Source organism: Anabrus simplex, chromosome 7 (genome assembly GCF_040414725.1).
Source record: "Anabrus simplex isolate iqAnaSimp1 chromosome 7, ASM4041472v1, whole genome shotgun sequence".
In the NCBI taxonomy this organism is placed as follows: domain Eukaryota; kingdom Metazoa; phylum Arthropoda; class Insecta; order Orthoptera; family Tettigoniidae; genus Anabrus; species Anabrus simplex.
The window spans coordinates 83409545-83426973 of record NC_090271.1 but is presented as its reverse complement, the minus strand read 5'-3'; the positions used below and the strand labels follow the sequence as shown (position 1 = coordinate 83426973).

General features: G+C 37.2%; 1 protein-coding gene across 3 annotated transcripts in view; it reads left to right on the top strand.

Moving 5' to 3' along the window:
* LOC136877277 (protein FAN) overlaps positions 1–17429 on the top strand; it is a 320909-nt gene that overhangs the window by 114767 nt on the left and 188713 nt on the right. For all 3 annotated transcript variants that reach the window (XM_067151194.2, XM_067151193.2, XM_067151192.2), the window contains one exon: positions 1040–1202. In XM_067151194.2, the coding sequence (XP_067007295.2) occupies positions 1040–1202 (163 nt within the window). The remainder of the gene's footprint in view (positions 1–1039; positions 1203–17429) is intronic.

The following is a 17429-nucleotide window of genomic DNA, read 5'->3' as shown; positions in this document are numbered from 1 at the left end:
ATTTACTAGCACTGTGAATTACTGTATCCTCTTCGATGATTCTCGCCAAAGCCTCAAACTGGTTCACACATATACTTTCTTTGCAAGTTCCCTGGTGGTAAGATTTATTTACTTTATATGTGGCCAGCTGTTACACTCTCTCTTTCTCTCTCTCTCTCACACACACACACACACACACACACACACACACACACACACACACACACACACATTGTATTTATGTTTGCTGTGTACTCTGAGAACCATGTTTGATTTCAGGCCTGCTGGTTCAAGGTCCATTTAGCGTACGTGATTATAATTGGGGAGCTATCTGATGGTAAGATAGCAACCCCAGTCTAGAAAGCCAAGAATAATGGCCAAGAGGATTTTTTGCTTCTAGTACATGTCAGTTCATAATTTTCAGGCCTTGGGACTTAGCAGCATTGGGTTGGTAGTCCATGGTCCATTACAGCTGTGGCACCATATACTGTACTTTGTTGATCAGTATTGACTAGTTCTAGTGATTTGATCGTAAATCACTTGACAACCTTCAGAACAAATGTAGTTTAAAACTCCATCTCAACTATCCAAGAGTGGGTTTACATTGGACTCTCCCTTCTACTCATATGTCATATGCCAGGCTAATAACTAACCCATAGGCCATGGGTACTTTCTTCCTGGTTGTAGCCCAGACCTCAAATACAGCAGGACAGAGGCTGTCACACTAATTATCACAGATTTCATATGCTGTAAGCACTCAAGCACCATGCTGTCCCAAGCCCCACACATGTAGCAACAACAACAACAAAATTAAATATGAAAACTTGAAAACTCTATTATCTTGTAAAGTTCTCAGATATTCATTTTAAGAGATATTAATTGTGTCCATTTACACTGAAAGTAACTCTCATAATTCTAGTTTTTATTTAGGTGAAGTGAAAAAAATCAATCCAGTAAATCTGAAAGTTAAGACTGCAATAGTTTGATGAAAGGGAATTATAATATTGATGAAAATATTTTCCAATGAATTGTTTTCTATAGTAGCCACTTGTCTTTGCAGTTTGGCTGATCGCACTTTCAACGATTTGACGCAGTATCCTGTTTTTCCTTGGGTTATATCTGATTACCATTCACCTAAACTCAACTTGGAGGATCCCAAGTCATACAGAGATCTATCAAAACCAGTTGGTGCTTTGAATGAAATCAGATTACAACGTCTGAAGGTATAGTAAATGGAGCATTGATTTGGTTTGCATAATTAAGTCAGATTATATTGAATTGGACAGTAACTTGTTAGTAATATATTAGAATAGTGTTTTGACATAATACTTAAAGAATCCCTTTTCAGGGTCAAATTCATGCAATCTATCATCTCTTAACACTGAAGGTACTGGACTTTGCATTATTTATGAAATTATGTGCTAAAACTCTAGTTCATTCATCAAAAGCACTTGACAGGAAAAGTTGCTAGTGAGAATGAGGGATGACCTATAGAATCATGTTTTAAAACCTTGACGACTAAAATGATTAGTAGACCTGGGATTTTAGGCTCTAAAAAAATTAGTTTTAGGCGCCTAAAATAGGCTTTTAAAACAAGTAAATAGGCTTTTAAAAGGGAAAATAGGCACTTAAAATATGTTTTAGAAATGTGTGGATAGGCAGGAAATAGACTTTAAAATATTACAATATACACCTAAACTGTAACGTGATACTTTTTTACTTTAACAAACGTGGTATCCCTATTCTTAACCGAAATAACTGCAAAATTAAGACAGAATAAAAAAGATATTTATCAAAAACAATATAAAAAAGTCATGTGTCAAAAAAGTTATGGATTAAATGATATATCATTATCAGTACTGATCTAAAACCTTAATACTAAAATCACTGTACACAATTACAGCACTGTAGGCATCCAATAACGGTGTAAACACGAATGGAGTATGTGTTTATTATTTGTGAGGAACATTCCTACAGTACTTTCATTCGTAGTTTGCTCTACAGTACATAACAATAATCTTCTCCAAATTTTCCACAGTCAGGCTGTGTCTTTTGTCTATTAAAATCATTTCGAAAGCAGAAAAGGAGCGCTCCACACTCACAGATGTTAGAGGGGCATAGGAACATTTATCTACATTTTTCAATTCAATTTCACTTGGTACGTCTCCCTTTTCCCCATCCATTACCTGATGTACCCTTTTCAGCACTGAATAACCTGGGTTCTCTGCAGTACACTAGACCACTTGTCTCTTATTTTATCCCCTACCTTGTCCCTAGCACTTTGTATGTTATTCTCAGCTTCCTCAATTACAGAAAATTGCTGTTTGAGACTGTTTCCTTTTTCCTCCATTTTTGTAATGGTGACTGGAAGAAATGAAAATTTGCCTGATTATACGCAATGTCTCTCTGAACACTGGAACAATCATTTAACAGCTCGTTGACAGACGACACACATGCAGAGTTGTCCGTTAAAGGCAAATTGTCTATCACAGTCATGATTTCCTCGAGATGTTCTGCATAATACAGGGCATTTTCCATCCAGGAACCCCAACGGGTGATGATTGGCTATGGTGGAAGGGAAATAGAGGAGAGTTTCTCTCGAAATATGGCTATTCTTGATGGAGCCTTACAGAACACTTTCTTCATTGTTGAAATGAGAGTATTTACTGCAGGAAACTCGGCCCTAACTGTTTCTGCGAGTCTATGCAAGGCATGGGCCATTCAAGTAACATGAATTAAAGAAGGATAAAAAGTTTTCAGGAGAGGTGCAGTGGCAATCATGTAGGAAGCAGCATCGGAGACAAGGAGAAGGACTTTAGAGTCATCAACACTCCCAGGATACAACAACTGCAACCCCTTGTTGATGAAGTATGCAGTGCTTTAACTATTGACTTTTCAAGTTGTTTAGAGCACAGAAGGTGAGCAGTAGATGTCTGATTCGGTTCCAGTTTTCCTACTATAAAGTTAGCAATGTACCTGCCCACAGAGTTGGTGGTTTTGTCCACACACAACCATATGCAAGACTCCCCAATATCCTCCCTGATTGACAAAATGACCTCATTGTAACAAATACCTGTAGTTTTTCTTTAATGTAGATGCTGATGGGATGTGCTGCTTGGTGTATTTCTGTAAAAATCTCTGAAAACCGGATTATGCACAGCATTCCAGGGGATATTGCTGCAACTAGGGCTTTACACATATCAGCATAGAAACCATTATGGCTTGTAGGACATATAGTTTGTGTGAGCAGAGTCTGTCTAATGTTACTTGTCATGGCTGCTTTCGATTTGTGACTGGCAGTATCTGCATGCTGCTGAAGGTGGCATTTTTTCTCATGTGAAATCCAAAACACAATAAAGTGATGTCAATTAGAGACTAAGATGAGGAATAGAAAAGGTGATCTATTGAATAAAATTTGTAATTTTGAACTATTTAAATTAAGCCATTATTACTCTAAAGTTAATTAAGAACAAGAACACTACAGTCCCCGAAAGGCCTTGGCTTTCAATAACGGTTGCTGCCCAGCTCATGGCCTGCAGATATTGGGTGGCGTGTGGTCAGCACAATACATCCCTCAGCCGTATTGCCTTGCCTCCGTGACCCCTGCCCACTGTAGCTTCCCAATTGTCCTCATGATGCTGGGTCAACACCGTTCCAGACCTCATAGATTTCTAAATTATTGCCGGTACTGGAAATCGAACCCAGTTCGCCTGGACTAGGTCTCTAAAATTAATTAGAGGACCCAATATCAAAACCTTAATTTTAGATTAATATGAATTTTAAGATATATGCACATACCTGTTTATTGCAGTACTGGCAGAAAATAATCTCGACATCAAAAGTCATCCCTGGAAATTGTACAAGCCATTGTTGTATAAGCGCACTCTTAGATGATTTCGTTTTAGGCATGATTAACTAAATTCACTTAAACAGATGTTCTTTCACTGGCGACTTGACACAGTATGTCCCTTCTTACTACCTGCTACTTGTTCTTCCTAGATAATCCTCCCCCTCACCCCGTCACTCGGCACAGTACATCCTTTACTACCTGCTCGTTGTTCTTCTGAGCTAATCCTCCACCTCCACCCTTCACTCAGCATTCCTTTGGTGACAGTTGTCGGCGAAGAGCACATTTCTGTGAAAAACCCACCCTCTGCTGTTCTGCTCGTTGTGTGATTGCAAAAATTACAGAAATTGAATTTTATTTTAAATGTAGAAAATAGGCAGTTTTAGGCACTAAAATAGTAAAATAGGCTCGAAAGGTCCAAATAGGCATTTTAGGGCACTATAAAACTCTATTAGTGTAAGGGATTTATCATGAAACGTCAACATTTAAAAAAAATCACGTTATTTCGTAAGGGACGAAATAGGCATTTGCCTTAAAATCCCAGGTCTAATGATTAGTCTCTAATATGAAGATGAAAGGAACTATTCAGAACAGCAGTTAGAGCAACAAGGCTTCAAGTGGAATGAATGAATAATAAAAAAATAAAAAAGATGAAACCAAAAATGAAACCTCAACACCATTCCAATGCTGCCCATTATGTCAGACATGAAATTATGAACTCTGTGTTATTTTGTAGGATCTAATGTTAGAAGAAGTCACAGTTACAGTAATTCTTTTTAACTTCATTTATGAGATATGTACACATTACAAAAGCAATATGTACACGGAAAACTTGCCTGAAGTTCGAAGAAATAACTGCTAAAGATATTCTATTTATCAACAGTCAGATGATACATTTGGATTACCATCCATCCTTGTTCCCAGAAATTTTTTTTTCTGTTGCCATTGATGCTTTCATGACCCGTACTTACAGACATGATATAGGCTTTTGGGCTTATACCGTGTCAAGAAAATAGAGTGAAATTCTTTACGTTCCGCAGAGAACTTTGCTCTGCATCATCAGAAGAAAATCTCAACTGTCCACGAGAAAGGCTTTTTAAACAATGAGGTTTGAATTAGACGTTATAATAGAAGTGGAAATGGTACGTTCATTCCTCACCAGATGGCTCCGTGGATGCGGTACAGCGCTACCGTTCGAAGCGGAAGCTGACCGAACCATCAGAATTGATTCACAATTAAGTATTTATTTATTTTCCACCTAGTCGATACAATGATTGCTTAAGGCAATTATTAATGGTCAAAAGTGGTACATGTTTCGTATATTATCAACATCTTCAGCCATATAACACTGTTTAGATGAAAAATATATAAAATTGACAGTGTTATATGGCTGAAGATGTTGATAATATACGAAACATGTACCACTTTTGACCATTAAAAATTGCCTTAAGCAATCATTGTATCGACTAGGTGGAAAATAAATAAATACTTAATTGTGAATCTATTGAAGTGTGATACGGACCATGAAGCTGAATTTATGTAATCCATCAGAATTGGTCTGATAGGATCACATAACATAACACGTGTTCGCACATATGAAGGTATGACATTGACGCAAGCCTGGAATGAAACATCGAGTGATGAGGAACGTACAAATTTGGAAAACACCGAAACAAAATAACAATAGTGAAGGATCAGGGAAGGGAAGTGTCCCTGGGACACTGGCTATCACTTGAGTCATACCTGGTTGCCAGCCATTCGGGATTTACGTAGTAGTGATTACGGGAAAAGGTCTTCCTGAACTTCAAAGAATAAGTTGCACTTTCGGTATGTTCAGTATCGCTTCCCGGTTAACAGCAAGATTGCTGAATAACACAGTGAGCCTGTTTGTGCTTGTATTGTGCATTCCATACAGAAATTAGAAATTGATTTTGTGTTGAGTGGTTCGGTAAATGGTAGCATATATTTGTCACCTGGATTAGGAACTTAATCGTGTGAAATTGACTAGCGTAATGCATATTTGTCTTGTGATAGCCTAGTTATGGACCCGGAAAATGTGAAATTCCTTAATAAATCATCATCATCATCATCATCATCATCATCCTTTCATGTATTAGTCCTATAGAAGAACTGTTACGGTCTCTACAAAAGATTTGCATTTTCACGCCATCTCTTCCTGGGGTGTTTATGACTGCTTTAGGGATCCTGCTTCTGTCCATCGTGTTTAGGTGTTCTAGTCAATTTCTCTGGTATTCATAGATGTATTCCAATATAGGTCTGCTTTTAAGGTCATTCAGCACATCTGTATTTCTTTTGTGTTCCCACTTAGTAACTCCCGGCTGTTCGCCGCATGTATTTCATTTCAGCTGTAATTATTCTTCTCTCCTCGCATTTCCTCAGGGTCCATGCTTCACTTCCATAGCAAAGTACAGGTCTTGCCAAGGTTTTGTAGATTCTTGTATGGGTGTGTTTTTGAACTAATGATGGTCTAAAAACTTTATTGATGATTCCCAAACATCTGTTCTTCAAAGAAAGACAGTTTGTAGCCGAGGTGTTTAAAATCATTTACTCTATCCAAAATGTTGTTATTTAATCAGATCTTGCTTCTTACTAGTTTACTTGCCACAGAAAGCCATTATCTTAGTTTTCTCAGGTGATATTTCCATTGGGTACTTTTCTGAGACTAGGTTTAGGTTATACATTGAAAGCTGTAAATCATCTTCTGAGGTGGCGACCAGCACTAAGTCATCTGCAGATAATATTGTGTCCAGCTGTAGATTTCTGTTAATGCTGATGGAACCATGTGTTGTTTCTCTAAATTCTCATATGAGAGCTTTCATATAAATTATGAACAGGAGAGGGGAATGACCACAACCCTGTCTTACTCCTGTGTTTATTGTTTTCCACTCTGATAGTTTATCGTTGACCTTTACAGAAATCAGGTTATGTTTGTAAAGGTTACTTATGTTCTGTACCATTTGTTGTGGGGTGTGGTCAGATATTAAAATATTAAGTAAGGTATTGCGGTTTACTTTGTCAAAAGCTTTTTTTTTGGAAGTCCAAAAAGGCAATATGTGTTTCTACATTAAATTCCCTGTATTTTTCTAGAAGGATTTTCATTGTGAAATAGCCATCGCAGAAAGATCTTCCCTTTCTGAAGCCGAATTGTTCTTCTCCCAGAATGTTTTCATAGTGTTTGTACAGTTTATTTTTAATGATGTTGGCGTATATTTTATAACCAGAATTTAATAAGCTTATGCCTCTGTAGTTTTCACAATCATTTTTGTCACCTTTCTTAAAAATGGGTATAATTATTGCTTTATTCCAGTTTTCAGGTGAGTTTTCTCCTTTCCAAATTGTATTTTGGAACTGGATGAATCTTTTTTGGAAAGATTTGCATGAATAAATTTCGAAAGTGATTTGTCCAAGTGTTGCTGGAGATTGTGTTGATTCTGAGTGTGTCTTTAGTTTCCCTTTTTAAATTTTTCTAAATTTTGTAAGTCTGTGGTTGAGGTCTGATGGTCATTTCCTAAATGGTATACAAATTCTTCCCAGTTCCTCCTATGGTATTTGTGCACTTCTCTCTTTGCAATTGCTCGCTTTCTGTAGTATTCTATTTTATCCTCATCTTCCTTAGTACATAAGGACTTCCTGTAAGGCCTTCTGTTTGTCTTGGATAATTTCCGTGATGTTTTCATCCCATATTCTGAGTCCCCTGTTCCTCTGCCATTTCATTTTGGTGCCAAGGCTTTCTTTGGCTGCTTGTTTTAAGATGGTTGTTAAGGTGTTTCCATTCCACTTCAACATTTTCTACTGTTGTAGTTAATTGCGTTAATTCAGCTAAGAAGTAAGAATAAATAACCACCTAATCGATACTTTATTAATAAAGTACTTTTTAGTATGACATACTAATGTAATGAATTAACTAATTTCTTCATCAGAAGTTGGTGTTAATTACTATAAAATGGTTTAAGAGACCAGTACTTACTTTCAGTCATCTGATGATGAATTTATTATGTTATTGATTCATTTAATAAATGAGTTAATATTAATTCTTTCAATTACAATGGGCATAAAGCTATGATTAGCCCCGCAGATTTCTGAACATTGACCATAAAATAATCCAGGTTGATTTATAAAAAAACTTGTTTGGTTTAATCGACCTGGGGTTGCAAGTACTTATTAATAAAGTATCGATTAGGTGGTTATTTATTCTTATTTCTTGATTAAACATCGATACGGTCATGAAATGGACAACTTGTAATTAATTCAGCTAGTCGTCGTTAGTAGAGCCATCTAATACTAGGATCATGAAGAAGTTGTACCTTGTAGAGAGAGGTTGTATTTGATTTTGTTGGTTTCTTCATCTTGCTGTACCATCAAGGTTTTATTCTAATGGGACAAATTAATAGGTAGTGATCTGTTTCTAATTCTGGGCTTCAAAAAACTCTTGTATCTGAAACCATCTCTGCTAATTTGAAATTTTAAATAATCTAGTATTGATTTCGTGCCTCTTGCCTCCCATATGTATTAATGGCTGTCTGTATGATTGAAAAAAAAAAAAAAAAAAAAAAACATTCATTACCTTTAACTGATTGTAAGTGGAGAAGTCTATTAATCTAATCCCGTTGTTGTTGTTGTTGTTGTTGTTATAGACTTGTTCACCAAATGTGCCAATCGACTCTCCAACTTTCGCATTACCTACTCTTGCATTGAAGTCACCCATCAATAAGAGATAATCATTCCTATTAATTTTATTCAAAAACTGTTGCAGTTTGTTGTAGAAATCTTCATTTTTGTCTTCTTCACCTTCTACTGGGGCATATACTCCAATTACAGACAGGTATCCCCTAGATATTTTCAGACGTATCCCTGTTATTTGTTCATTCCAGAAGGTGTAATTTGTAATGGCAGATTTAAACCATTTCTCATAATCATTATTCCTGCTTGTGCTCGATTTTCGGAAGTTACACCAGCGTAAAACTGGTGTACCTTGTAGTTTCTTTTTGGTCTCTGATATTACAGCAATTGAGATATCCTTTTTTTACCAAAATGTCGTCTAGCTGTTCCTTTTTATTAGCTATACCTCGTACATTCCATGTGGCAAACTTCAGGATGTTTTCTTTCTTCCACGTATTAGCCGTATTCATGCTGCAATACGTAGGTCGAGTCATAAGTCATGGCAACAATTTTTTTCTCGCGAACAGGAGACAGCACGGAAAATCTAAAATATGCATTTGGAAACAAGCGGTATGTACTTGTGTATGATGCCACTAGATGGTGTATGTAAACAACATTGTCGGTCTAAGCATGCCCCCAAGTTCATTGTGTGAGCGAGAGCGTCACAAAATGGAAGTCAACAAGCAGGAGCAACGATCGTATATTAAAATAGCAGTTCTTCATGGCAGAAATGTACGCCAATGCCATGCAGAGCTGCGGGAAGCATTAGGTGTGCATGCCATGCCCTATAGAACAGTGGCGAGGTGGGTGGAAATGTTCAAACAGGGTAGAGTATCAACTTATTATTTATAAGTTTCATATTCCGTATTGATTGGATTCAATGTAATAGATAAGAAAAATGTTCCACCGATCAATACATTTATTGTGGATGAATTATTACACTAGTACCGGTTTCGACCTATCTTGGCCATCATCAGCTAGCACACAAATTTACAGTCATGGGATAAATTACAAAGAAGTTACTTGAGAGCATCCGGATGTCTGATAAAAAATGGAAGTAAAATATATTGCAGTATGTTGCGTTAAAATAGCTCTGATTAAAAGTAGTGATGGTTAGAATAAACTAAAACCTATTGATTGATCGCTTTACAGAAAATTCTGTACGATATACGAGATGAAGTTAGACACGAAATCAGTAGAAAGATTCTGCAATATATCAATAATGTTCACAATAATAACCTAAACATGAATACCCCCAATAAATCGAACCTAAACAAACTCAAAAACAAAATAAAACAGAACAATCTACTAATAACAAAAGCCGACAAAGGCAACACTACGGTCATTATGGATAAGAATGAATACATAACTAAGACTAAAGAATGTTTCCAGGACAACACTTTTTCAATTAAACGCCGAGATCCAACCAATAATATACAAAGAAATTTAAAAAATCTACTCAAGAACACACACTTTATTCTCACCGAAACAGAATCTGCTAAACTTATAACTATGAACCCCCAATTACCATCCGCAAGGGCCTACCCTAAAATACACAAAGAAAATGTACCCATGAGGCCGATTATAAATTATAAAGCCAGTCCAACCTATAAGTTATCACAATTCATTCAGAAATTTTTGAAAAAGCATTATTCATTTTTAGCAAACAAAACAATACAAAACTCAATAGATTTTTGCAATAGAACCAAAGAACTAAAGATTGAAAAACATCATACCCTTACTTCATTTGATATAACAAACATGTACCCTAACATTCCTATTAAACAAACAGTCAAAATAATTGAATCTAACCTAAAAAACCATAGTAACTTGAGCACCTTAGAAATAGAAGAATTCGTGATTCTGCTTAAATTTGCCTTAAACAATAACTACTTCAAATTTCATGATACCATATATCAGCAACAAGGATTACCAATGGGATCTCCTGCTTCCGGAATATTAGCAGAAATATATATCGACCACCTAGAACACACGTCACTTAATAAAATAGATAATATATATTTTTGGTGTAGATATGTCGACGATATCTTCGTAATTATAGATAATAGATTCACTGATGCAGATACTATACTAGACAAACTTAACAATTTAGACCCCCAAATTAAATTCACTAAAGAAACAGAAAATAATCGTACCTTGAATTACTTGGACTTAACAATAACCAGACATGACACTCACTTATCTTACAAGATCTATAGGAAACCCACACACACTTTAAATACCATGAAGAATGACACCGTTCATCCCAACACACATAAAAAAGCAGCCTATTATAGTATGATACATAGAGCTTTCAATATCCCAATGACAATACAAGATCGAAATAATGAATTAAAATTAATCCACGACATAGCCAAATACAATGGATACAGCAAAGAAATGGTCAACAAAATCATCCACAAAATAAAATCCCAACCCAAAACTAAATTAATCAAAACAGCCAAACCGAAAAAAGATTATGTTCTATTTACCTTCAACAACACCAATATATATACTATAACTAATATCTTTAAGAAGCACAACCTGAAAATAGCATTCAAAACCACACACAACAGCACCAACACTATACACAACACCAAAACAGTCAATAATAATAATAATAATAAATACAACCAATCAGGTGTCTACCGCATCAAGTGTAACAACTGCGACACAAGCTACATTGGGCGTACAGGTAGAAACTTCACCGTCCGTTATAATGAACATGTAAATGCAGTAAAGCACAACCATTTCTCATCAATAGGCCAACATGTAGAAGAATCTAAGCACAACTTCACAGACATCAATAATGACATGATGATATTAAACATAAACTCTAAGGGCCCCCTGCTCAACATAACCGAAGATTTCTATATTACTTTGGATCAATACGCTAACCCCAATCATAACATTAACGACATTACAGAGAAAACCAGTATCATTTTTGACAAAGTCATTCCTGCAATAAAAAACGACTATCTCAAATTAGTAAACACACGTCATAACAAACCGACGAATCACAAACCTAACCCCGCCCCTACCTTCACAATAGCCACTCCTCCATCCCCTCCACCAACATCCATCCACACAGCTCACATGAGCCCCAGACGTACTCGCAGCAGAGCACAACAAATATCCAAACATATCGGTACACAACCTCCACAGCAACAACAGTAAGTACTTTTTTCATTTCACACACACATCCAGGCATTCCTTCATACATACGCTATACTCATATTAGCTTTTCTTTACAGATAACGACCATATAACGTGCATAGACGAGAGAAGTGTCACCACCAACTACTCTGATATTAAAACCTATCTTGCTACATCAACTTAATTTTCAAATTTTACTGACAAGAGTTCTTATAACATACCAATACAAAGTATATCAACCATAGAACATTCTCGATATTCAACTTAATCAACACAAGAACTACAAGAGGATTGAAGAATGAATGCAACGCAACATGAACTCAAATTTTAATAGACGTTTTATAACATACCATGTTTTAATGTGTTTAATGGTCTATATATTTTTAGTGTCTTATGATGTGGCATATATATTTTAATGTGTTTATGTACTCATGTCCATGCTCAATCAATAGGCTTTAGTTTATTCTAACCATCACTACTTTTAATCAGAGCTATTTTAACACAACATACTGCAATATATTTTACTTCCATTTTTTTATCAGACATCCGGATGCTCTCAAGTAACTTCTTTGTAATTTATCCCATGACTGTAAATTTGTGTGCTAGCTGATGATGGCCAAGATAGGTCGAAACCGGTACTAGTGTAATAATTCATCCACAATAAATGTATTGATCGGTGAAACATTTTTCTTATCTATTACATAGAGTATCAACTGCCAATTTGCCCCGCCCAGGCCGTCCAGTGTCCATCGTTCAGCGTCGCTTACAGTGGTGGGGATGGGGGTTCTTCCACACCCGCCTTATTCGCCTGATCTGAGCCCATGTGACTATGATCTAATCCCCAAAGTCAAGAAGTCATTACGTGGACAACGGTTTGCTAACAAAGAGGACATCGTAACAGCATTTCGGAGAGAGGTGTCGCACATTAGCGATACACATGCAGCGAATGGTATTCAGCGCCTGCCCCACCGCTGGCAACGCACAGTGGAAACCTTGGGTGTTTATTTCGAAGGTCTGCAACCAGTGGAGACCTGTCCTTTGTACATAGTCTTGTGTATTTGCTGTCTATACCATAATAAAATAATGTTTACTAATGGCCTGTGTTCTGTCACTTTCCTACAAGAATCTCCTGAAGTCATAATTTGTCTTCAGGCACTATACATGCCCTATATTTCCAAATGCATATCTTAGATTTTCTGTGTTGTCTCCTGTTCGCGAGAAAAAAATAGTAGCCATGACTTATGACTCGACCCTCGTACTTCTGTTCAATCTCCACTGTAGAAGGATTCCAAGGACGCTCTGACTCATCCTTATTGCAAATGTTGGGACTCGCCAGAACCCTAGGTCCCGATGCATTGCATAACGCAATGGTCAATTTCTCTTCCGAGCTACCATGTGGGGTAGTGCTTTCTTTAAGCGGTTTTTCCATTCTGCAATTTTATCTTTGATAGACTTGAAAGCAAGGAAATGTCCACCCAACTAGTCGCTGGCAAGAAGGAGGTAAGTTCAGTGGTGGGTCTGTTACCTTTCAGTTTCTGAACCAGCTGCATGGTACTCCATTTCCTCAGTACAGAGATGGAATGGTTATACTGCCATGACTCGGTTCCCAGAGCCTCGTCTGTAAAAGCAGGTTACTGCACAATAATTGAAATTAGGGGTCCTCCTATTCAGTACACAGACATTTATTAATGTGAATCAATCACATGTCGTTCACATGAGGTACTAGTTTCGGCACTATACTTGTGCCATCATCAGCCAACAAGTCAAATCAGGCAAACATAATAACCAAAAACAACTTTAAAACACACTGTAATACCTTCATAGATGAATATTAAATAAAATATGGTACATGATGATATTGCACTTCAGTATAAAATCCTTTTAAAATGACGACTCCGTTGTTTTGTACATATGGTGGTTTGTCCAGCTTGTATGTGTCTTTAGTTCTTTGATCTTGTTGAAATTACGCTGCACAGTTTAAAGTTATTTGAAGTTAACACTTTGTTTGATCTGTGGTTTGGTTCCAAAAATAAACATGCATATGATGGACTTGGTTGGACCCAAAGAATTAATTCTCACTTCAATATGGGGTTTTTGGAACCTGGAGAAGAAATTAAAAGCCGAATTAGGAAGAAATTAAAAGCCGAATTAGGCAAAAAGATAGGAAGGAAAGACTAAAAAGAAGAACGAAAGATTAAAAAGAAAAATCTAGAAATGACGAGAAACGACTAGAAACGAACTCACCTTGAGCAGCCTGTTTGATCGGCGGACAGAGCTGGTCTGATGGATGGAATCATGTCTGTGTATTTAATAGGAGGACCCCAATTAATTTCAATTATTGTATTCCCACTTCAATATGGATCATGAAATTTCCAAATATCAAAGATTACTGCACCACGGGCAGGTGAGGTTGAGATTTGGGTAGGAGAGGTTATGGAATGCACATCACTACCCATTACAGACCCTAATAACTTAAAATTAAAAATTAAAATATGTCAGAAAGTGGACTGGCATACGCACTCAGAGGTTGTGAATGTTGAAACTCGCACCTTCGAGTTTCAACTCGATCACTCAAGTTGGTTGAAGTTTTGTTTGATTCAAAATGGCGGCCAAAGTCATTCCTCGCAGTTGCACATGGTCGAATGTAACCTCCAATTCATTGTCTAAGAGTGTGTCCAGAAAATAATGTTTAATACAGACTGCTCTGAAATAAGGCTTCTACTAACATTTGTTTTAGAAAGAGTGTGATCCGCAATAATACTTCGATATTTTTGTTGGCCTTTGTGCACATGTTTTCCTATTTGTTATCTGGTTTTTTCACACCTATCAGTGTACCGGTACTTGTTATTTTATAATTCCCATCAGAAAAGGTCTTCATATTTTTTCTCTCTTGTTTTTCACACATTTTAATACTTTTCTCTCATCTTTAGAAATGGTAGACAAGCCTATAGTTTTCAATGTACCCGCTGGTACACGGTGTAAAATGCCCTCATGTCGGAAAAGATCTTATTTAGTGTTTCCATATCTCTGTTGGATGGCTTTTATTCGAATATTCATTAGTACATTTTCTTGCTTAACACGCCCTTTTTTCCTTGTCCCCTGCAGAAAGGTCTTAACGAGGTTTCACTGTATATATGACAAAAGGTCAATACCATTAACATTTATTTTTAAATAATAATGATAATTATAGTAGACATGTTAATTATTGATCCAATCACAGGAAACAATGTTGAATACAAATATTCTAAAATAATATTCAGTGTGAGAATAAAAAATAAAAAAATATTTCTCTCAAGGAAGGAGAGTAAGCAAATGTCCCCATGACACTTGAGCAGCATTCCCTCTCTGAATAGCAACACAAACACATTCATAATTTTGTAGAAAAATGGCATTGGCATCATTCTTCCTTCAGAATTTTAGGCTGCACAATTTGAAATTTAGAAGGAATTTGTTGTATGGTAATACTTTGTTACGAGTAACAGCATTTTATCATAATATTCTCTCTTGCAATTCATAAGGTAAGACATAAAGCTCTCAACAATAAAAATCCACGTTCCCCGAGAATACAAGATCATTAAGTCAAAGAGCTAAAAACAGAAGAAGAGGGAAGGGTGCACCAAGCTCACAAAATTAAAGTGAAAAGAAAAGAGAAAAGGGGAGTTATAATGGTTTCACGCCAAACAACTAAGATAAAATGAAAAGGCGTCCCGCAAAGAATAAAACATATTAAAATAGAATATAGGTAAAGAAAGCCAATGACGGCAATGTGAAACGAACAATAAATAATTAAATTAGACTCAAAAGGTATCACGGATCCAAGGGTCAGAACCACCCACACTCACACAGAGACCATAGAGGTCAGGTCGCCGAATAAAGTGATGTATAAGAACGTCAACACACAGCACATAACAGAATAAACAACCGCTCTCGAGCTCAGTCAATACGAACCAGATAGTGGTCCATCTTGGAGAGGCAAAGTGTGTCCAACACCAAAACACACAGAAACAGGCCAATCGCGTTGTTAGCTTGTATTCATACCACGTAAATGTAGTGGACATGAAATATACAGAGCACGCGATAAAATAAAACATGAGCTCAAGTGGTGTGTTAAAGAAGTGACGTGAGTGAAAGGTCTCGGATGGCGCACAGCAAACAATCTCATACACACATGAATCCATGTCACATTCTGTTCTCAAAACAAACATAGTGGATCAGTAAAGGAAAATACCGAAAGAAGCGTGTAAAAGCAAAGTTAACACACAAATAAATTAGAAACACATGTAATGAGGGAAACCTTTCTAACCCAACCATGGTGAACACAGAACAAAGCAATAATAAAACCAAGAGAAGATTAAAGAAAAATAAATACCTCAATTACATGAGCCATTAACATTCTCGAAAGGTCGAGATATGTACAAAGACATCTTGTATCTGTTAAAATATCTTTTATACACCACAAAGGCGACTTGGAAATCCAATGCTTCCATCTTCTCAAATCAAAACGCCCCACACAACCAACCAGAAAGATAACCCAACAAGGCGGAGCAGAAAAGAAATGCTTTGACCTATGCTAACGTATGAGATGCCATCTACCAGAATAAGGAAAGATTACTTATGGTAACAACACATGATGGGAAAGATTAACAGTTCACAATAGATACAAGAGTTCGCTAGAAACATGAAGACTTCCGAACAGGCAAGTACCATAAAATGATATGGTGCGGTTGAACTTTAAACTACCTCTCAACGTAAGTTCCAGGCATATTAAGGCATTTGTCATATCGTGAAGCCAGCTTCTGAATTCCATCCGCATAGTAATCTGCCGCCTGATGTGCCAGCCACTGCCGCACTGTCCTTTTTAGGTCATCATCGTCGTCAGGCGTTGACTTCCTAAATGCTTTTTCAAGCGCAGGAACGAGTAGTAGACACTAGACCAGGGCCTCTCTGGGTGCATGCGCTTGGTGCATGCACTGTGCATGGTGCAAAAGACAACTTCGCTTGGTTGACCAGAGTGCAGACCCCCACTCCTCGATTTGGATCAATAGTGCTGTCTCTCTCTTTCCCCACGCCTGTCTCACTCGCTCCCCGTGTCTCCCTCTTCCTCACTTGCTCCTTAGCGCTCCAAATCCGAGCCGAGTAGCCCAGAGACAAAGCGTTGGTACGAGCCGAGCGGGACCGATGCACAGTGCACAGAGCTCTTTCATCTCGATTTGCACGCATGAGATTTTGGGCGTTTGAGAGGCCCTGCACTAGACAATAGGTCACGACTATACGGAGGATGATCTAATTGTGCCCAACCAAATGAAGCGATGAGGTCTCGGGTGAGCTGTGTGAGCTGATAAACTTAACTATGATAGGTATTTTATTTCATCCTGTATTGACTTCTCTAAACCTATCAAAGAAACTATTTAAAATATTTTATGTTGGGTCCACACTTTTCATGATTGAAAATTTGACTTCACTGATGAAGGGAATGGATATCGTTCCTGAAACATGTATGATAAAATAATTTTCAATCATTAACACGTTCACTACATATTAGCACAGCGTGACATACCCACCAACCTCAGCGAACTATTTGTGTGGGACTCTTTCAAAGTTGTAATTATCAAAGTTTTGTACGTTGGTAGGACGAGTTCTATCGAACTCGTGGACTTATCCCATTCATGCGCCTGGTGCGTGACTCGCACGGTGCTTGAAATCGAGAAGTGATACTTGTCAGCAGACAGATCACGCGCCACGCGCGTTGGTAGATTACTGTGCATTT